This window comes from Haliotis asinina, chromosome 5 (genome assembly GCF_037392515.1).
Source record: "Haliotis asinina isolate JCU_RB_2024 chromosome 5, JCU_Hal_asi_v2, whole genome shotgun sequence".
Classification (NCBI taxonomy): Eukaryota; Metazoa; Mollusca; class Gastropoda; order Lepetellida; family Haliotidae; genus Haliotis; species Haliotis asinina.
Window position 1 is genome coordinate 59,430,513 of NC_090284.1, and position 24,191 is coordinate 59,454,703.

General features: G+C 43.0%; 1 protein-coding gene across 1 annotated transcript; it reads left to right on the forward strand.

Moving 5' to 3' along the window:
- Positions 1 to 11,936: 11,936 nt before the first annotated feature.
- Positions 11,937 to 23,760, forward strand: LOC137283939 (mucin-2-like). The gene is made up of 4 exons (XM_067815611.1): positions 11,937 to 12,130; positions 16,648 to 17,359; positions 17,927 to 20,847; positions 21,045 to 23,760. The coding sequence occupies exons 1-4, from the start codon at positions 11,937 to 11,939 to the stop codon at positions 23,758 to 23,760; spliced, it is 6,543 nt and encodes a 2,180-aa protein (XP_067671712.1).
- Positions 23,761 to 24,191: the final 431 nt, after the last annotated feature.

Genomic DNA, 24,191 nt, shown 5'->3' on the forward strand with positions numbered 1-24,191 from the left:
CATGGTGATTTCAAAAAGTCTTGTAAGTTAGCCTTATACGTCTGACACATATTTAAAAAAAATCGTTTTCTTTGATTCCTTCATATTCTGAGACTTCAAGTCAAAACCACAAACAGAGGACTTTGCTCGAAATGTACCTCTGTTCACGTTGCAGCAAAACAGATATTACGGTACGGCACTATGAGTGTTAACGTAATGTCACCTGGGCTGTATACTCCTCATGTAGCTGAGAATGAAAATGAATTGCAAACAGAACACGACAGAACACTTTGAGCATACACCATGTATAAAGAGATTAACGCAATACAAGCATGCACATTACATTATACTCCGACGACGACTACTAGTGCTACTACTACTACTACTACTACCAGTACTACTACTACCAGTGCTACTACTACCAGTACTACTACTACTACTACTACTACTACGACGACGACGACGACGGTGACGACGACGACAACAACTACAACTGCTAAGATGACGACGATTACAGATGCCCACGGCGACTACCAAGACCTACTGCTTACCTAAGTAGCCGCTAGTGACATATTTAACACGTTTGCATTTGCAAATATCCCATAAAAAGAATGTCTGAGTATCTCATGAATATCTGTGCGATCACGCATTGCTTTCTTTTGAATTTCTAATCTCAACTGGCTTCGAAGACATTCATCACCTGTCATATAATCGAAATGGAAATATTCTTTGCCAAAAAACTGTTGAACTAAATTGACTTGATCTACAATTTCATCCACTGAAGATCATTTTGTCAACAAGAGACGTCGCTTCAAGTACTTAAACCAGTCTCAGAATGGTTTCCGGCAAATGCAGAATATTAAAAAGATGGTATTATTTGTATTAAGTGCCAGTATAGCCTTAAGACTATTCAAAAGACGACATTTCACCTTAAATCCTGAAGAATCTAAAATCATTTTTTTTAAAAGCCAGGAGGTATAAACACACAAAAACAAATAAAAAATAAAGGATTTTCACATTTAACTTTGAATCTTTATCATTTGTCAAAATATTTTTTTCTTTTTGCGTATTTCACATTTGGCGGGCGTATTTCACTTTCAAATCATATCAGAACTTGCGATATCATTTATCAACTTGGGAAAGTCAAGAATTCTCCAAATTGAGCTCGGGGGCAATTACATATATATGAATATCCACATTTCACGATTCCAATTAAAGTTTTGAAAAAGGTCGTTTGCAACATTCAAAATTGATAATAATGGCCCTACGCTACAGGGGTCTGACAGTGTATTAAGTGTAAAGTTAGGACGCCACAAATGTCTTTTCTTTCTGGCTGAAATTAAACCATAGTCACTTTGACTGCTGTCTTTTTCTCCAACGTGATAAAATGTGATTCATTAAGATATTCCATCGGCAATTTGCAAAAGAAATAACGATTAGTTTTAAAGATACTAACTTTGTTTCCGATAATTTGAACGTCCTATTATGAAACATTCTTTGCATGAATACCTCTTGTGCTATTAAAGCTGATTTCGTGCAACAGATTTTCCCGCCTTTTCAGGGAGTGTCAGAATTGGCGCGAAACGATCTCAAACTTCGGTGAACGTACATCCGGGAAGGGTGATAACTCCTCTGCGACTTTAATTACCGTTCATTTTCCATACAGAATCAGCATCACACACATACTGATCGATATCGATTTCAGTATTTTCCGACTGCAAATGTAATATCATAGGTGTGGTCATTATCCAGAGGGCGCACGAATGTTTATCTTGCAGCAGATTGTGTGAATATTTATATCAATGGCCGCGACGAGATTTTTCGCTGGAGTCGAACAACACGTCGATAATGTTGTGAGACCATTTGAGTGGCATATGCGTGTGGGTGTATGTGTCAGGTGCTCTATGTGTCAATTGTTAATTGTTCGCTGCTGTTTGCTGAACTGCATGCACTGCCCTGGCATTGTTATCTTTGTCACTTGTCCCGTATAACTTACGTCATAACACCTCACAGTCCGTGCACAACTAGGGTGCAGGCTGTGCATTAGTCAAACATAAACAGCTAAATGTTCAGCTTATATTTTCACAGGCACGTTACAATATTGGTACTTACATTTCCAGGGGACCGTTTCACAACCTCGTAGCGCTACGACTGTCGTAAGTCAGTGCGAAGTACGAATGCTACGAGAAAAGTTCCGAGATCTTAGGCTTACGTACTTTGTGAAACGGGGCCCTGGTCACGAATTGGGGAACAATTGAACTTTATACATATATACTCAGCTCGTACAACGAAGTGGACAGGCATGAATTATAGGTGTACACACCATAATTAGAACACGGGTAAGTGCTGACGGCTAACAGCCGTCGCGAGAACCTTCAGGAGGTAGACCTGCTGTTTGAAATATCATCATTGGGTCGGCATCACTATGACTGCATTAGTCCTACTCTTCTACAAACTGTCACCATTTCATGTCCACATGAGAGGCGTGTGGGGCGCAGTGTTCTAAATTAACGTCCGTGCTTAGGTTCGAAGCTGACTGAAGGCCATTCTGACCCATTCTGAGCTTTTGTTTTCTGCAGGTTCTTATGGGCGACAGCTTATTCATTCCCAATACCTAAGAGTATCATTTTCATATTAAAATATGGGGCCCACACATTGTCAACATAACCTACAACCCTTTAACCTTTCATCCCGAATTTGCTATCTTCAACTCTAGCAGCACGTAATCTATAGATTTTCTTGGCGACCAATGAGGCAGACCTTTTCTACACTGAACAAATCTGGAATGTTATCGGCCAACGGCATTATTGTCTGAACTTGGTCATGCTCTGGAAGAGGAGTGCGTAAGTTAAACCCCCTCAATCGGAGACATAAGCAGGGTGCCTGGCCAAGTGAATGGATGTTTAACGGTCATAACACCTGGCAATTTCACTACTCGTTGTAACGCAAATCCTGGACATGAGGAAATATAGACGCTCCAGTTAAGGTTTTAGCATTGCAGAGCGCACTAGGCAGTAGAGAGGGCTCCGCGCTAACTGTCAATCAACCGTGTGTATAATGATAATAATTTTTCGGTGATGTATGACAATTTATAACAGATGAAAAGGTGTTTGGGTATAGGTTATTCATGAACATCTTGTCTCGTAATATTTATTTACTACCTTTCTAAACTCATATCTTTAGAAGTTCATGGGGACACTTTCTCGTCAAAGTATCGTAGATGCAGGATTCTTAATATTACTAACGTGTTTGTTTAGGTAGTGGAGGTGGTGATGGTTGTGACTGTGGGTGTTGTTGTGGTTGTAGTTGTTGAGGTTGTGGTTGTCGTGGGGGTGGTTGTGGTTGAGGTTGTACTGGTGGTTGTGGTTGAGGTTGAGGTTGTACTGGTGGTTGTGGTTGTAGTTATAGTTGTAGTTGTTGTAGCTGTGGTTGTAGTGGTTGTGGTTGTAGCTGCGGTTGTAGCTGTAGCTGTGGTGATTGTGGTTGTAGCTGTGCTTGTGGTTGCATCTGTGGTTGTGGTTGTAGTTGTAGATGTGGTTGTGGTCGTTGTGGTTGTTACAGATGTAACAATAATTAGCGATGGCGGCAAGTACTGTAATATTCGTCTTTATGCTCGGGCTTACATTAAATAAACACCACTGGCACGTGTATAGTTCCATAATGAAAACCTCGAATATGCATGTGGATTGTGAAGAGCACATGAAGAAAGGGGACGTTTAACTATTTCATAATATAACGCTTCCTGTCTGGACAACAACGAAAACAAATCAATAATCACGATATCAATCAAGGAGGAAGCAATTACCACCGATTCTTTATGCCGGAGTCTGAAGGATATTGCCATTAATAGTTAAATAGCTCGGACTACGCATAACCCGCCATCCCTGATCACGTGACAACCACGTGACCGGCACACATGTCAAAGCCTCCCCTGGCACGGCAACCTTTGTCATCGACGCTTTACACAGCGGCGGTAATGTGATTAGTCGTGAAAAATTCATAGAATAAATTGCTGGAAATATCGTAATTTCTCTATTAAACTTAAGTTGTCACGGACCGGACGGTAGAGAATACGAACTAACCATTTTGTCTCTTCCAACGTCACACAGGGGGTCCACATGTCCTGGGGGTCAGGTTCACTAAAGACGATCAGCGGACGGAGTGGTGGGTCGAGGATAGAGAGGTGGGAGGGGGTGGCGAGAGGGTGCGGTTCACTGATCCAGGGCTATTTTAGTTTTTAGTTTATTCCGTTTATGATCTGTGGCGACGGGGTCTGGGTCATTAACTCTGCTTTGGAGAGTTGTGCCCCTTTTACAAGGCAGGATGGAGACTCCTCGAAATCAACACCACATCCCAACCGCAAATAAAAAAGAGAGAAAAAAACCAAACTATGTCTAACAATAAACCAACTCCCAACCGCCAACCCTATTGCCCAACACCAAATCCCAACCACAAATAAAAAAAGAGAGAAAAAGACGAACTATGTCTAACAATAAATAACTACATGTGGGATTACATGCGCAATTATTTCCGAAAAGAGTTATTTCGTTTGTAATTCCACCTTCACTCATCTAGCACTGGTTTTACTGTTCACTTCACCCGCTCCGCATCTCTATCGCTGTTTCGACGCTTGCCCCGGTACTGGGCTGACGTAATGTCGGTAACGGACGGGATGGCAATGCATTATGTCAGGAGAATATTGATGTGTACACCTGAGCCGCCTAACATGCACGCATGTCCAGAATTATTAATGGGAGTTAATTCAGTTAATGGGTGGAAACACTAGTTATTGCACGTATCAGTGTCATCCGTGGTGTACAGAACAACAGTCCACTGAGCGGCCGTTCAGAGCTCACAATCAATACTCTCGAGGTGCTCTATGTTTCTTGGCTTGTTTTGCTCTCACTGAATATATATATTTGTAGTTGTTTTTTTTTTATTTTCCGATCTATCAACATTAAAGCAAACATCACACTGTGATTGTATTGTATATATGATGACCTTTTGGTAACCTTGATTGCATCAGTCTGATTAAAAAGTGGGATTTCCATGGCCATTTCTGAAAAGGGTATGTCATTTTATTACTGGATTAGGCGATTTAAACTGGTACAAAATGTACCTTTCTGTACCACCATGTCGTTTTGTGTCAGTTTAACTGCATCAGTATAGACGCTGCGATGTACTGTATTCCGCATCACTATTAATACAATAGCCCGTCCATATTTGCATTAGCCTCAAAAAGCCTCCAAAAAGGCAACTATAAATAATAATGCGGTTAATGTATGTATTAAATAACAGAAACTGCCAGTCAATATTTGAGTTGAATGGATGGGTTTAACAGGAGTTTCTACTTCATAACGTGAAGGTGTACATGTGTTATTTATCAATGTACGTGTGTCGATTATGCGTCACTAATGAATGCTGAATTATTTCAAGGTGTATTATGAAATTATTGTCATATTCAATTATCGATGGCTTGTGACATTGTAATCAAAGCTATGCCAAGAATACACTACAAAGAGTTCCGTCTTTGATATGTTAATAGCATGTAGTTTGAAAGGACAGAGGATGTTGAAAAGAAAAATAATAGCACAATAGCACAATATCAGTTTTGGGCTTTGCATTTTCTTAAGGTTTCACGCTATAAAGGTTTGAGGTATGCAAGTGTCTTTTCTCACCAAGGATTACACTATGATGAAGATTTATATTAGTCGGATTGTGGATAAGGATACACGGCTAGGTGAGGGTTATACCCGAGGGACGATTAGCGTTACTGTCTATTACCATATGGAATGTTTAGCATATTTACTAAGTAATGAATGATAACGATATCGGTGAGATTAGACGGTTTTCAGTATTTAAACATGGTATACAAAATAGTGCAGGCGAGTGGTGTTTTGTATTCATGGGAGTGCACGAGAGTAGTGTTTAGTACTTGCAGGAATGCCCGTGTGAAATGTTTGGTGTGGACAGGTGTGATGTTTTGTATTTGCAGGAGTGGACAGGTGCGATGTTTAGCATTTAGCGGAACGCCCGAAGGTAGTGCTTGGTGCTTTACGGAGTGCACGAAATCAGTGTTTGGTGTGTACAAGAGTAGACGGGTGCGATGTTTGGTATTTGTAGGAATGCACGAGAGCAATGTCTGGTATGTAAAAGAGTGCAGGCGAGCAATGTTTGGTATTCATAAGAATGCAAGAGTGCAATGTTTGGTATTTAAATGAGTGCATGAGAGCAATGTTTGCTGTTGTGCAAATGTTTGTTATTTATTAATGATCATGGTTTTGAATCCAAAGGCTCCACGGATCAAATTGGTAAAAATCTGTATAAAACTGCTCCATGTTGGATTTTCTTTCCACATGAATCTGACACGCCGTGACGTGACGGACGGACTTATTGTTCAATGCTGCTTTAAACGTTGCTCAATAGCGCATACCAATACCGATGGGCTAGAATAGCTTTCCAAAAATATTGAACACGCACGCACGTACGTGTGTGTGTGTGTGTGTGTGTGTGTGTGTTTGTGTGTGTGTGTGTGTTTGTGTGTGTGTGTGTGTGTGTGTGTGTGTGTGTGTGTGTGTGTGTGTGTGTGTGTGTGTGTTTCATAATGTTTCCCCACTGTGTTACCGCTCCACAGTCCAATACCGATACCCTAATGAGACATAGACGATTGGTTCCGTCTATTGCTAACCGCCAGTCGGGTTAAAAAGAAATAGCATATTTAGACGTATTTGGTATGACTCGGTCGTGATTCGAACCACGACCGTTCGGTCTCCAGCAATCACTCCACCCAGCTATGGTTCACAGGACAAGGGATATCACCAGGAAGTCGTAGATATTCACATCATCATGTTTATTGTGAAACTTGGTGACACAATACGTGACGTCATTCACAGCAAGCGATTGTGGTTTTACGCCTCTTTCAGCAACATTCCAGCAATATCTAGGAGGGGGATACCAGGAATGGATTTCAGACCTCATTCACAGATATAATTCGAATGAATTGGATAATTATAAAGCTAAACACTTAGAATCCGTTCATATGTGACAATGCAAATAAAAATTAATCTAGACAAATTTTCTATGAATGGCGAAAAAAAGGTCGAAACATCGGCCGGAGTGGATACAATCTGACGACAGACACATGGTAACCCTCTATTAACGACTCAGTTCCAAGATTCAATTACTGAATTATTTCAGATGCGAGCTATTTTCAAACATCTATCTCTGTATCCTTATCGTACAGTGTGGAGGATCATCAGAATCATATATGGAAGCATATATTCACACCACAATATCAAACCAAGACATGCATATATATATATAAGAAAAAGCTTTAAATGAAACTGCTCATCAAAGGGCACAATGACACGAAGATATTACATGTAAAAAAGGTCAAACGACGGGCGCCGGTCGATGCTGGAACCAAGTTTTAGAGCAAACTACCAGTACCGATTCATTAGATTTCGCCCATGACTCAAGTGGACGTTATATCCCGTCTACAATCACGGATCAGTAAGGTCGACTGCCCCTAAGCACATACACAGTATTTGTCGTCCATTTACTTTTGAAAACTAATTCAGTTTAGAAAAAATGGAAATTGAATTTGCAATAAAGTGCCACCTTACCTGCCCGCATGTGGTACTATACAGCTATTTCGCGGTTCGCACACAACGCTTCTCGATAGAGGCGAGCGCTTCGTGGTCTTGCGACTGTAAACACGATTAGCGGAAAGGGAGAAGCACTACCTTAGCGAATATCAAAGTTCATTGGATTCAATTAGCAATTGTTTGATTTGATGTAGTTGTCTCCAATTAGATTAAAGTCGAAGCAACGCAGGACGCAGAATTGGGTTAGTCGCCGTTCATCATTAAGCGGCAGTATAGGCGAGCGTCGGACGGGACGAGGGGGGACCGGCCTCTCCGGCTTCCCTCCACGGACCCCCAAGCACACAGGATCATGTTACTTTTCGCCACGCTAATAGGCTTGACGATCTCTATACAAATTACCCGGCCATAATGCAATTTGCATTCTTTGCATTTAATAAATTAGTATGTAGCCTGACTGTGGGTTGGAGCTGGTGTGGGAATTCCTGGTAAACTATATCAAGATTCACGTGGCTGATTGGTCCCGGCTCAGAATTAAAATCTCATTGAAATAATGTGATGCGTGTATTAGATTAAATAGAATCTACAAACACTGGGCGCATGCCCGATAATGCTTTTCCCATCATAAGATCAGGGCCAGAAATCCCCTATCAGATAAGCTTGTTTGACTAGCCCAACACAGCGCCCAGTCGCCCATGACTCTGGACAAGCTACGATCCTTCGCTAACGGTCTCGTGCAACTAATTTTACAGGGTGATTTGCCAGCAAATGACTCTATTACAAGCATGCAGTGTCTCTCAGTAATGAAATTACTGCCTGATATACTCAGGGAAATACGCTTATAAGAGCTATGATCAAACCCCTAGTGAGATTTAATTTTCTACATAGGAATATCGCCGTTTTTATTCCTCAACTTGATGCTTTTAGACATGGCCGTAAATGCTTTCTCTAGATTTTCTTGTAATTCCTTTACAGGAGAGATTAGATATTTATCTGAGCAAATTACGGCCTCCACCAAACAAAAGAGCAGCTTAATCCAAGTAGATACCAAAATACATTAAACACTGGTTCCAATAACAGCCAAATACAGACAAACAAAGCCGCTGTATTTGCCAGTCAATGCCTAGATACTTTGAGCCGCTTTGAATCTCCTGTATGCTGAAACTTGCTAATATAATTTGAAGCACAGTTTCCACAGGAACACCAGACACGGCCTCATATAAACTTTTCACCAGTATTTACTGTTTTCATTGGGTTGTAGGACGGAGATCGGGAAAACAGATTTTAACAAAAAACGTATTACATACATGACATGTAAAGGTAGTGGTAAAAGGGGTACGGTGATGTCATGAAAGACTTCGGATAAAATAATCCTGAGCGTACTTGCTTGCAACTAGCACACATCCCTAAAATATTTTACTAGAAGTATATGCATGTTTCCAGTAGCAATGAGATGTTTGGGCAAATTATTGTCATTTTAAACATTCCTTTTATTTTGAATTTCAGCTGGGATTACTGAGTGTATGACAAATTGACAGGACTTGAGTGGACAAAAACAACAATTGATCCTGCTTAAGTGTGTTTCAATGTATCCTTAATTAATACATACCAGGCTATTTGATATAATGGCTTGTGTAAAGGGGTGATTTTATGTTAAGATATGAAGTTCTATGCAGACATACACACGATGGTTGAAAAAATCCCGAGAGTTGACAATTTGTGGATTTGTCCAGCTAGTAGAGATGTAGTTATTTCTTGTTAAAAGGAAGGCAACGAAGTGTACCGGATGTATCGGACTTGATCGTGTTGAACAGCGAAACCCGCACACATGAGCGCACGCTTTTCACCCACACGCACGCATGCACGCATGCACGCACGCACACACACGCAAAAGCACAAACAAACACACACACACACACATAAGCAAGCATACATTCATACCAGATCTAGTGAGTTTCTCACAAATAGCGTTACGTAAATTATTTCGAGTAGTGCCAGCAGTTAGGAACTTGAACCAATGAATGCAATCCAAACCAAAGAGTTTGATTAATTGAATATTACAAAAGTACAATTTAAAATAGGACTAACTGAACAAAAACCCTTGGACATCTCGACAGGGGTTAAACCTTCTATTCAGGAAGTCATTTTGTGAGGGCATTATGTATAAGGAGTTCTCTCGACGGGGCTTAGGCCTTCTATTTAGTGGGTCATTTGTGAGAGCATTATGCATAAGGAGTTCTTTCGACGGGGCTTAGACCTTCTATTTAGTGGGTCATTTGTGAGAGCATTATGCATAAGGAGTTCTTTCGACGGGGCTTAGACCTTCTATTTAGTGGGTCATTTGTGAGAGCATTATGCATAAGGAGTTCTCTCGACGGGGCTTAGACCTTCTATTTAGTGGGTCATTTGTGAGAGCATTATGCAAAAGGAGTTCTTTCGACAGGGCTTAGACCTTCTATTTAGTGGGTCATTTGTGAGAGCATTATGCATAAGGAGTTCTCTCGACGGGGCTTAGACCTTCTATTTAGTGGGTCATTTGTGAGAGCATTATGCATAAGGAGTTCTTTCGACGGGGCTTAGACCTTCTATTTAGTGGGTCATTTGTGGGAGCATTATGCATAAGGAGTTCTCTCGACGGGGCTTAAACCCTCTATTTAGTGGGTCATTTGTGAGAGCATTATGCATAAGGAGTTCTTTCGACGGGGCTTAGACCTTCTATTTAGTGGGTCATTTGTGAGAGCATTATGCATAAGGAGTTCTTTCGACGGGGCTTAGACCTTCTATTTAGTGGGTCATTTGTGAGAGTATAAGGTGTTCTCTAGACATGGCTTACACCTTCACCTGTTGAAGGAATAACGACATATGCTCCGAAACGTTGCGTTCTTCATAATAATGAAGTTTACATCCATAAAAGATCCTCTTCCTTGAGCGAATCACTTTTAAATGCTTAGAAGGACTTAGACCTTCTATTGTAGAGACCATTTTGTGAGAATCCTATGTATAAGAAGTTCTCTTGACAGGACTTACACTTTCTATTCAGGTGGTCTTTTTGTGAGAGCCCTATGTGTAAGCTGTTCTCTCATCAGGACATAGCACTCTTCTGTAGATCATTTCACAAACAAGCCACTTCCTTGCTATGCGCTGCGCTCTGTGTTCATTTTTACCTGTTTGATTCTGTCATTTGAGAGTGGTATGGAAGTGCACTGGATTTCGGTTGGGTTGCGTGCGTTCTGGCTGGGATGTCTAGTTCTAGAAAATACCGTGAACACGGAATTTTACCTCAACTTTCATACAAAGAAGTACCGGAAATGAAATGGATTGGACCCCAATATTCAGTTGTTTTTGGTCTCTGCACAGAGAAAAGACAAATACGGAAACACTATAATCTTTCATACCTTGATCCCTGAAGTGATGCGACTGGATTAACTAGGCGATCCTGTCTTCTCAGTGACAAGACACCACGGTATTATTCGCACCATATATAACCTCAGATAACAAGCCTTAAGTCTAAACCTTCTGGCGGAAAAGATTCCATAAGGTTTAAAAGACGGAAAATACCGATGATATACAACACAAATGCTCACTAAAGCCATCGATGACTCCAGGTGTTTACGATCGGCGTAGCAACTCCATCGACAGTCCCCGCACCTCCCTCGAAAACTAGCTGCGTTGTCTCTTCCTCTGTGTGCATTTTTTCACGTATATTAATATTGACGCCATTGTGAAGATACAGGTCACAATAAGGTTACCATTAAGCTGTAAATGGGAATCACACACAAGCATGAGTCACGTGCATTTATGATCAAAAGGTCGAAGACTCATCTATTATTGATACATGCGCGTGAACGTGTTTCATTGTCGATTGGTGATACTCCCCAGTGTTTACTTCCTTCATGAAGAACGTCATGTGTCCACAAACAAGTTAACAGGTGCTATCAACACCCACACCAAGAGCATTAGGTAAAACATTGGCACTTTGTGTCCTGTTGCATAACTTCAAGCACGGAGAGTGCCTTTAAAAATCGTTCCTCATGCTGATTTGATTTCCCAATGTTTATTTTAATAGTTAAACAAGGGAAATCAAGTGTGCATGTTGAACAACCTGCAGCCCCAGGATTTCATGCGCAGATTCACTCTGTCTACATACCACACGCAGAGAGAAGGGATTTGTCCTGACAAGGAGTACCCGGCGACGTACGGGTAACTTCCCTGAATGAATAATACTGAAGCAAAATGTAGATTTGTACCGATCCATATGGGTAGTTTGGTGCTTGGCATATTCCAGCTTTATGACAGCGTCAGTAAATCAGTCCTGTCAAGGAACTACTGTCTAGATACTACTAGCCTTCGCAGATGACACACTTCGACCACACCCAGAACCAGACCACCCGATTTACTACAACCCGCAAACATTGCGTCAGCCGCAGCCGCAGCCGCAGCCGCAGCCGCAGCCGCAGCCGCAGCCTCAACCGCAACCACGACTGCAACCGCAACCGCAACCGCAACCGCAACCGCAACCAAATCAACAGTCCACCCGTTTCACTACAGTCAGCAGACGTTGTTGGTGACCAATTTCAAGATGCAATTTCGGTAGAGTAGAACATTTAAAGATGGTTCAGCAATGCAATATACGATTCCACAGAGAATCAGGAGTATTTTCATTACCCGAATGCTCTTGTCACATTTTGTTTGACTGTGACGTGGAATTTTGTCTTTGAGAAACCGTACACTACATGCATTTGCTAACTTTTAGATGTGTGCTTTTAAAATTGTTCCTAAACAAAATTAAATCCCTTGAGATCCGTTGTTATTTTTTTACAAAATCAGACATAAATCCACAATCCCTCAACAATGAAAGTTTGTTAAACTAAATATCATCAAAACCGTTAGCTCCAAAACAGTTAATAGCGTTTTAGTTCGTTTGGGATTCTATTTCAGTGATGGTTTTAGGTTTCGAACAGTGACCTTGTACTATTAAAACGATTAGTGCTATTGTCCAGGATTTGTTTTTGTTTCAGGCGACTGAGTTATTTGACAAGATTTACTACTTTGACATTCCATACAATGGACTTATACAACATATTTATACCATAAATTTATACAATATATTTTTGCAGTAGAATTATACAATGGACGTATTCTTGTCAGTATTAAAAAAGATTTTTACAACTGATACCGTCACCCATCTTTAAACAAACACGTCTTGGAACTATCAGTGTAGCGTCGGCCATTTTTGCGTCCTTTGAAGGATCTTCAAATTATATAAAATTGTATTTCAGACTGCAAATAAATACAGTTTTACACAATGTGAACCTTTTATTGCTCTTGACTCTTATTTGTCTAAAAGGCTATATATATAACTAGACTATATAACTATATACGACTGTATAACTATCCAAATACGAAACTATTAACGTTTATTACAAAATATTGCTGCAATGAATTTAGTTCATTTGAGCGATTTGATTCTTCTTGGGACAACAAAAATGCTACTTTCAAGATGATCTATATATGATCTGATTATGTTTCCCCTTTAGGCCTCTGAGTTACACGTACCCGATAGAAACGTAATATAATACTTTATAACGAAGCAATACGTTCACACAGTGTCGAACTCTAACGGCTTGAATCAATATTCCATTCGAGACTTTATGAACGATTTTAATTATTTTACAAATGAGCAAAATCACTCGACATATAACCATTTCATTTTCAAGTCATTTTCCAGGCAACATCAGATTAAATTCTTAAATTCTTAATGTTAAGAGTCGAGATTGTATGGTACCTACGTCTACCGTAAAGACTCTGCGACAAGGTGTGGTGTTGATTCGGGTTCTCTTATCACCATATTTTACGACTATTCTAATTGAAACACAAAACACACTATGTCTACTGCCTGCGTGCTTTCCAATTTGCCCTGTGAACATAATTTAGAGAATGGCATCAACCTTACCCATATATCTTCTTTCTTGAGATTTATGGACATAAGAATGGAATAAATAGTGTGTCTGGCTTTAATAGTTGCAATGATTTCAGTAAAGCTAAACCTAGCGCTGAAATATTATAACAATTTCATATGTCGAGTCATCATTTATGATCACAATGCGTAAGAGTCAGGTGAAAATTACCACATGTGTCAGATGAACGGAGAAGAAGATCGTGGCGAGTACCAATAATCTGTTGAGTTTGTAATGAATGCTAATTGCTTGGATAGATAACTGAGATGATCAATGGTCTCTTGGCGTTACTTTGAATAAAACATGTGTGAAATATTTCCCCATACGTTCTTCTTTTTGCGTAAGTAATAAGATTTCCACACACGTTCTAATTCAAAATTAACAACTGTGTTCTCTGGTTATCGATCACTTGATTGTCACATGTCAGCCTGTCATCGAAAGGCACGAGTACTGGTTATGTGTAGCGTCAGGCTGTAAACAGATATGTTGTCAAATTGGCAGAAACGTAGCGAAATACATAAGTAACTTCTTCACCTGGTGTCATCACTGGTTTTCAGTGATCAGTACATATGACTTTAACACTTACATTGACCCTTACACCAAATGGAATCCATATCTATTGGTAGTATAGACTGAGTATTATCTTGTGCCAACGTTCCATTTTGCAAAGACTAAACGAATATTCTGTATGTAAAATCTGGTTATCTCAACTCATGTGTGATCACAGATGCTTCACAATGTGTCAAACTTAAATGTTATGGTATGAAATCAGAAAATTGTTTGGCTCTTTGTTTAGGAAATACATCTCTCTAAATATTTGCTCTTGTTATCATATTGTGACGAACATCTTGGGAATAGGTAATCAAGCTACTGTGACGTAATGTATGTTCGCGTTCATGGCATATGTAGAGAAAAAAAGTATTTCATTAAACGTTAAGTTAAACACTATTCAACACCTTCACCTCACTTCTGGATCCGCCTACGCATAGATCGTTATACTAGTGCTTTTGGAACTTACTGTTTGTATTGAACGTGAAGCTGTCATGACAGAAGAGAACTGGACCGGTTCAAAGAAAGAGTTGTTTCTTTCTGCAATGGCATTTCAGAGTTCAATGCAAAAAAAAATGCAAATGCACTAGTATTACGTTCCATATGCATTACATATCCTTTTCAAGACACAGACTATTTTAATAAAGTTTTAAACTTCACTTTTAGGCTATCGGGACCGCGCAAGGGACATAATTGTGCACTTCTCCTCCCGACGTCATCAATCAGTGTCAGGTTTTCATCACGACAGAAACAAAATCAAAATAATATATATTATGTTCTTATTTATAAATTAATAACTTCCATTAATAAGTAAACTATAATATGTCAAAGTTTTCATATGAGACACAAATGCTTTTGAAAATTAGAAACGTTCAAGGTCAGGTTTAAGATACGGCAACCGTGCAAAATCGGACATAAGTGTGAAATATTAAATTCGTCTAATCTCGCCGTATTGCGATCATAAGATATAATTTTTATGCAATTATTTATTTCTAAAGGCACAGGAAAGCCATTGTCACATACATTCACATGTGACACATTACTACGAACACTACAATGGATATATATATCTATCGATCACATGACATCACACACACACACACACACACACACACACACACACACACACACACACACACACACACACACACACATATATATATATATATATATATATATATATATATATATATATATATATATTGCCACGGGCATACAAACTCTGTACATTGCTACCAACACTGCCAAAATATTGCATGGTTACTTGTATCGTGATCTACCTCCAGTTGCTGGGAATCTGTACCCCTCTTTTATATTGGATTGTTTTCTGTAGTGATATATTTTATTATATCATGTTGGCTTTAAGACAAATCTGTGAACACTGTGGTGTTTTTCTTGTGGTTTGACGACAAGTGATATGGTATGGTTTATCTGGGCATAATCTAGGTATAATGTATAGATAGTTCCCGTCACGGTATGACAGAAATTTTGGCGATGTGACGTTAAATATTACTGCTGCTAAAAAATACAGACAGACGGAATTTGTAGACTGCTATAGACACTGCTAAAGAATGACACAGACACAAAGAATTCACTGCGACGGACAGACGGAATCTGTACACTGCTGACGACACTGCTAAAACAATGGCACAGACACAATAAGTACATTGCGAAGGACAGACGGAATATGTGCACAGCTAAAGACACTGCTAAACAATGACACAGACACAATGAATTCATTCCACGGACATATGGCATCTGTACCTTGCTACCGTCACTGCTGAAACAATGACACAGACACAATGAATACACTGCCTAAGTCACGGACACATTGCTTCTACAGAAAACCATGCAATACCATAAAGGTTAAACACATTGAAAGCCAGAACGCTAATAACACTAAACTGTCTTACCATTTGATCTTTGTGTTGTCATTTTCTAATGTGTATAATATGATGACTTTCTCATCCATCTTTCATCTTCCCTAACAAATATGTAGGTTAGGATATGTGGTACTCAGACATTAGCTAATTACGCCTTTCGTAGGTGGGGAAGTAACAAGAACAGGTCATAGTTGTCTAAATTTACCTGTAGCTTTGTGAGTGTCCGTATTTGTCCACTACAATAAGCTGCGGGTATAAAACATATGTCTGGTTGTGTGATGACACCATTTCCCGTAGTCATTGTCACTCCCACACTACACATGTCTCAGAGTCATCGTCACCTTCACATCACCCAACTCTCAGAGTCATCGTCACCTTCACATCACCCAACTCTCAGAGTCACCGCCACCTTCACATCACACAACTCTCAGTGTCACCGCCACCTTCATACTACACAACTCTCAGAGGTTTTGTCACCTTCACACCACACAACTCTCAGAGTCATCTTCACCTGCACATCATGACACTCCAAGAGACGATGTCACTTTAACATTACACAAATATCAGAGACATATCCACCTTACCACCTCACAACTCGCAGAGTCACCACCACCTTCATACCACATAACGCTCAGATTCAGATTCACCGTCACCCTCACACCATGCAACTTCAAGAGTCATCGTCACCTTCACATCACTCTCAGTCATCGTCACCTTCACATTACTCTCAGTCATCGTCACCCTCACATTACTCTCAGTCATCGTCACCTTCACATCACTCTCAGTCATCGTCACCTTCACATCACTCTCAGTCATCGTCACCTTCACATCACTCTCAGTCATCGTCACCTTCACATCACTCTCAGTCATCGTCACCTTCACATCACTCTCAGTCATCGTCACTTTCACATCACTCTCAGTCATCGTCACCTTCACATCACTCTCAGTCATCGTCACCTTCACATCACTCTCAGTCATCGTCACCTTCACATCACTCTCAGTCATCGTCACCTTCACATCACTCTCAGTCATCGTCACTTACACATTCCTCTCAGTCATCGTCACCTTCACATCACTCTCAGTCATCGTCACCTTCACATCACTCTCAGTCATCGTCACCTTCACATCACTCTCAGTCATCGTCACCTTCACATCACTCTCAGTCATCGTCACCTTCACATTGCTCTCAGTCATCGTCACTTACACATTCCTCTCAGTCATCGTCACCTTCACATCACTCTCAGTCATCGTCACCTTCACATCTCTCTCAGTCATCGTCACCTTCACATCACTCTCAGTCATCGTCACCTTCACATCACTTTCAGTTATCGTCACCTTCACATCACTCTCAGTTATCGTCACCTTCACATTGCTCTCAGTTATCGTCGTAAGAGCGGAGGGGTAGCCTAATAGTCAAAGCGTGTGCTCGTCTTGCCGAGTCTAGACCAGGGTTCGATTCCCCAGATGTTCTTAATATCTGAAGCACATTTCTGGTGTTCCCCGTCTTGATATTGCTGCAATATTTAATAGGAGCGAAAAACCATATCCACTCACTCACTCATTCATCGTCACCGTCACACTACACAACGTCCAGTGTCACCGTCAACCTTACCCTACACAACTTTCACAGTCACTGTCACCTTCACACCACAACCCTCACAGTCACTGTCACCTTCATACTACACAACGTCCAGTGTCACCGTCAACCTCACCCTACACAACTCTCACAGTCACTGTCACCTTCACACCACAACCCTCACAGTCACTGTCACCTTCACACCACAACCCTCACAGTCACTGTCACCTTCACACCACAACCCTTACAGTCACTGTCACCTTCACACCACAACCCTTACAGTCACTGTCACCTTCACACCACAACCCTCACAGTCACTGTCACCTTCACACCACAACCCTCACAGTCACTGTCACCTTCACACCACAACCCTTACAGTCACTGTCACCTTCACACCACAACCCCCACAGTCACTGTCACCTTCACACTACACAACGTCCAGTGTCACCGTCAACCTTACCCTACACAACTCTCACAGTCACTGTCACCTTCATACCACAACCCTCACAGTCACTGTCATCTGCACACTACACAACGTCCAGTGTCACCGTCAACATCACCCTACACAACCCTTACAGTCACTGTCACCTTCACACCACAACCCTCACAGTCACTGTCACCTTCACACTACACAACGTCCAGTGTCACCGTCAACCTCACCCTGCACAACTCTCACAGTCACTGTCACCTTCACACCACAACCCTCACAGTCACTATCACCTTCACACTACACAACGTCCAGTGTCACCGTCAGCCTTAACCTACACAACTCTCACAGTCACTGTCACCTCCACATCACAACCCTCACAGTCACTGTTACCTTCACACTACACAACGTTCAGTGTTACCGGCAACTTCACCCTACACAACTCTCACAGTCACTGTCACCTTCACACTACACAGCGTCCAGTGTCACCGTCAACCTTACCCTACACAACTCTCACAGTCACTGTCACCTTCACACCACAACCCTCACAGTCACAATCACCTTCACACCACAACTCTCACAGTCACTGTCACCTTCACACCACAACCCTCACAGTCAATATCACCTTCACACCACAACTCTCACAGTCACTGTCACCTTCATACCACAACTCTCACAGTCACTGTCACCTTCACACCACAACCCCCACAGTCACTGTCACCTTCACACAATACAACGTCCAGTCAACCTTACCCTACACAACTCTCAGAGTCACTGTCACCTTCACACCACAACCCTCACAGTCACTGTCACCTTCACACTACACAACGTCCAGTGTCACCGTCAACCTTACCCTACACAACCCTCACAGTCACTGTCACCTTCACACCACAACCCTCACATTCACTGCTACCTTCACACTACACAACGTCCAGTGTCACCGTCAACCTCACCCTACACAACTCTCACAGTCACTGTCACCTTCACACCACAACCCTCACAGTCACTGTCACCTTCACACCACAACTCTCACAGTCACTGTCACCTTCACACCACATCCCTCACAGTCACTATCACCTTCACACCACAACTCTCACAGTCACTGTCACCTTCACACCACAACCCCCACAGTCACTGTCACCATCACACTATACAACGTCCAGTGTCACCGTCAACCTCACCCTACACAACTCTCACAGTCACTGTCACCTTCACACCACAACTCTCACAGTCACTATCACCTTCACACCACAACTCTCACAGTCACTGTCACCTTCATACTACACAACGTCCAGTGTCACCGTCAACCTTACCCTACACAACTCTCACAGTCACTCTCACCTCCACACCACAACCCTCACAGTCACTGTCACCTTCACACCACAACCCTCACATTCACTGCTACCTTCACACTACACAACGTCCAGTGTCACCGTCAACCTCACCCTACACAACTCTCACAGTCACTGTCACCTTCACACCACAACCCTCACAGTCACTGTCACCTTCACACCACAACTCTCACAGTCACTGTCACCTTCACACCACATCCCTCACAGTCACTATCACCTTCACACCACAACTCTCACAGTCACTGTCACCTTCACACCACAACCCCCACAGTCACTGTCACCATCACACTATACAACGTCCAGTGTCACCGTCAACCTCACCCTACACAACTCTCACAGTCACTGTCACCTTCACACCACAACTCTCACAGTCACTATCACCTTCACACCACAACTCTCACAGTCACTGTCACCTTCACACCACAACCCTCACAGTCACTGTCACCTTCATACTACACAACGTCCAGTGTCACCGTCAAACTTACCCTACACAACTCTCACAGTCACTGTCACCTTCACACCACAACCCTCACAGTCACTGTCACCTTCACACCACAAACCTCACATTCACTGTCACCTTCACACTACACAGCGTCCAGTGTCACCGTCAACCTCACCCTACACAACTCTCACAGTCACTGTCACCTTCACACCACAACTCTCACAGTCACTATCACCTTCACCCCACAACTCTCACAGTCACTGTCACCTTCACACCACAACCCTCACAGTCCCTATCACCTTCACACCACAACTCTCACAGTCACTGTCACCTTCACACCACAACCCCCACAGTCACTGTCACCTTCACACTATACAACGTCCAGTCAACCTAACCCTACACAACTCTCACAGTCACTGTCACCTTCACACCACAACCCTCACAGTCACTGTCACCTTCATACTACACAACGTCCAGTGTCACCGTCAACCCCACCCTACACAACCCTCACAGTCACTGTCAACCTTCACACCACAACCCTCACAGTCACTGTCACCTTCATACTACACAACGTCCAGTGTCACCGTCAACCTCACCCTACACAACTCTCACAGTCACTGTCACCTTCACACCACAACCCTCACAGTCACTGTCACCTTCACACCACAACCCTCACAGTCACTGTCACCTTCACACTACACAACGTCCAGTGTCACCGTCAACCTCACCCTACACAACTTTCACAGTCACTGTCACCTTCATACCACAACCCTCACAGTCACTGTCACCTTCACACTACACAACGTCCAGTGTCACCGTCAACCTCACCCTACACAACTCTCACAGTCACTGTCACCTTCACACCACAACCCTCACAGTCACTGTCACCTTCACACTACACAACGTCCAGTGTCACCGTCAACCCCACCCTACACAACCCTCACAGTCACTGTCAACCTTCACACCACAACCCTCACAGTCACTGTCACCTTCATACTACACAACGTCCAGTGTCACCGTCAACCTTGCGCTACACAACTCTCACAGTCACTGTCACCTTCACACCACAACCCTCACAGTCACTGTCACCTTCACACCACAACCCTCACAGTCACTGTCACCTTCACACTACACAACGTCCAGTGTCACCGTCAACCTCACCCTACACAACTCTCACAGTCACTGTCACCTTCACACCACAACTCTCACAGTCAATATCACCTTCACACCACAACTCTCACAGTCACTGTCACCTTCATACCACAACTCTCACAGTCACTGTCACCTTCACACCACAACCCCCACAGTCACTGTCACCTTCACACAATACAACGTCCAGTCAACCTTACCCTACACAACTCTCAGAGTCACTGTCACCTTCACACCACAACCCTCACAGTCACTGTCACCTTCACACTACACAACGTCCAGTGTCACCGTCAACCTTACCCTACACAACTCTCACAGTCACTCTCACCTCCACACCACAACCCTCACAGTCACTGTCACCTTCACACCACAACCCTCACATTCACTGCTACCTTCACACTACACAACGTCCAGTGTCACCGTCAACCTCACCCTACACAACTCTCACAGTCACTGTCACCTTCACACCACAACCCTCACAGTCACTGTCACCTTCACACCACAACTCTCACAGTCACTGTCACCTTCACACCACATCCCTCACAGTCACTATCACCTTCACACCACAACTCTCACAGTCACTGTCACCTTCACACCACAACCCCCACAGTCACTGTCACCATCACACTATACAACGTCCAGTGTCACCGTCAACCTCACCCTACACAACTCTCACAGTCACTGTCACCTTCACACCACAACTCTCACAGTCACTATCACCTTCACACCACAACTCTCACAGTCACTGTCACCTTCATACTACACAACGTCCAGTGTCACCGTCAACCTTACCCTACACAACTCTCACAGTCACTCTCACCTCCACACCACAACCCTCACAGTCACTGTCACCTTCACACCACAACCCTCACATTCACTGCTACCTTCACACTACACAACGTCCAGTGTCACCGTCAACCTCACCCTACACAACTCTCACAGTCACTGTCACCTTCACACCACAACCCTCACAGTCACTGTCACCTTCACACCACAACTCTCACAGTCACTGTCACCTTCACACCACATCCCTCACAGTCACTATCACCTTCACACCACAACTCTCACAGTCACTGTCACCTTCACACCACAACCCCCACAGTCACTGTCACCATCACACTATACAACGTCCAGTGTCACCGTCAACCTCACCCTACACAACTCTCACAGTCACTGTCACCTTCACACCACAACTCTCACAGTCACTATCACCTTCACACCACAACTCTCACAGTCACTGTCACCTTCACACCACAACCCTCACAGTCACTGTCACCTTCATACTACACAACGTCCAGTGTCACCGTCAAACTTACCCTACACAACTCTCACAGTCACTGTCACCTTCACACCACAACCCTCACAGTCACTGTCACCTTCACACCACAAACCTCACATTCACTGTCACCTTCACACTACACAGCGTCCAGTGTCACCGTCAACCTCACCCTACACAACTCTCACAGTCACTGTCACCTTCACACCACAACTCTCACAGTCACTGTCACCTTCACCCCACAACTCTCACAGTCACTGTCACCTTCACACCACAACCCTCACAGTCCCTATCACCTTCACACCACAACTCTCACAGTCACTGTCACCTTCACACCACAACCCCCACAGTCACTGTCACCTTCACACTATACAACGTCCAGTCAACCTAACCCTACACAACTCTCACAGTCACTGTCACCTTCACACCACAACCCTCACAGTCACTGTCACCTTCATACTACACAACGTCCAGTGTCACCGTCAACCCCACCCTACACAACCCTCACAGTCACTGTCAACCTTCACACCACAACCCTCACAGTCACTGTCACCTTCATACTACACAACGTCCAGTGTCACCGTCAACCTTACCCTACACAACTCTCACAGTCACTGTCACCTTCACACCACAACCCTCACAGTCACTGTCACCTTCACACCACAACCCTCACAGTCACTGTCACCTTCACACTACACAACGTCCAGTGTCACCGTCAACCTCACCCTACACAACTTTCACAGTCACTGTCACCTTCATACCACAACCCTCACAGTCACTGTCACCTTCACACTACACAACGTCCAGTGTCACCGTCAACCTCACCCTACACAACTCTCACAGTCACTGTCACCTTCACACCACAACCCTCACAGTCACTGTCACCTTCACACTACACAACGTCCAGTGTCACCGTCAACCCCACCCTACACAACCCTCACAGTCACTGTCAACCTTCACACCACAACCCTCACAGTCACTGTCACCTTCATACTACACAACGTCCAGTGTCACCGTCAACCTTGCGCTACACAACTCTCACAGTCACTGTCACCTTCACACCACAACCCTCACAGTCACTGTCACCTTCACACCACAACCCTCACAGTCACTGTCACCTTCACACTACACAACGTCCAGTGTCACCGTCAACCTCACCCTACACAACTCTCACAGTCACTGTCACCTTCACACCACAACCCTCACAGTCACTGTCACCTTCACACTACACAACGTCCAGTGTCACCGTCAACCTTACCCAACACAACTCTCACAGTCACTGTCACCTTCACACCACAACCCTCACAGTCACTGTCACCTTCACACTACACAACGTCCAGTGTCACCGTCAACCTCACCCTACACAACTCTCACAGTCACAGTCACTGTCACACCACAACCCTCACAGTCACTATCACCTTCACACTACACAACTCTCAACCATCATCACCTTCACCACTACAACTCTCAGAGTCCCCATCACATCATACAACTCTCAGAGTCACTGTGTTGGACGCATACCTTCAGATGAGTAAGGATCCAAGCGGTGTTTACCAGAACCATTAAAGGTTGTGGATCCTGGTCAGAATGTGAGGGCCCTACATTTTAGCTCCACTATGAATAATTCTCAGCAAGCAAAAAAATCCTGACAACTAACAGAGTTAAAGAGTAACAGACGACAGTTGCTGATCGAGATAAAAAGTAGAAAATACTGAATGATGTTTTCTGAAAAATAACACTTTTAGGTATCGGTGATGAAAGAAATGTCCACCATAAGGAAAATGAAAGCTGTGGCATCGGGTGGTTTTCAGTCGGCTTCGGGTCTGAGGACCGACAGTAATTTCGAGTTCCAACAGATCATACATTCAAAATACACGACAGGCTTTGATGTGGATGTTCCAGAGATGATAATCGCGGTTCATTCCAACTAGCCTGACAGCTGGACGACGCAAGGTTTAGCGTTCTGCGTGGAGGTATTGATTAATGTTCGGACAGCA

Excerpts from the sequence above, each read along its gene's own strand:
- LOC137283939 (XM_067815611.1), top strand. The coding sequence starts at position 11,937 with ATGACACACTTCGACCACACCCAGAACCAGACCACCCGATTTACTACA. Across the intron at positions 17,360-17,926 it reads CATTGCTCTCAGTTATCGTC|TCACTGTCACCTTCACACCA; the intron begins GTAAGAGCGGAG and ends CAACCCTTACAG. Across the intron at positions 20,848-21,044 it reads TTCACACCACAACCCTCACA|TCACTGTCACCTTCACACCA; the intron begins GTCACTGTCACC and ends CAACTCTCACAG.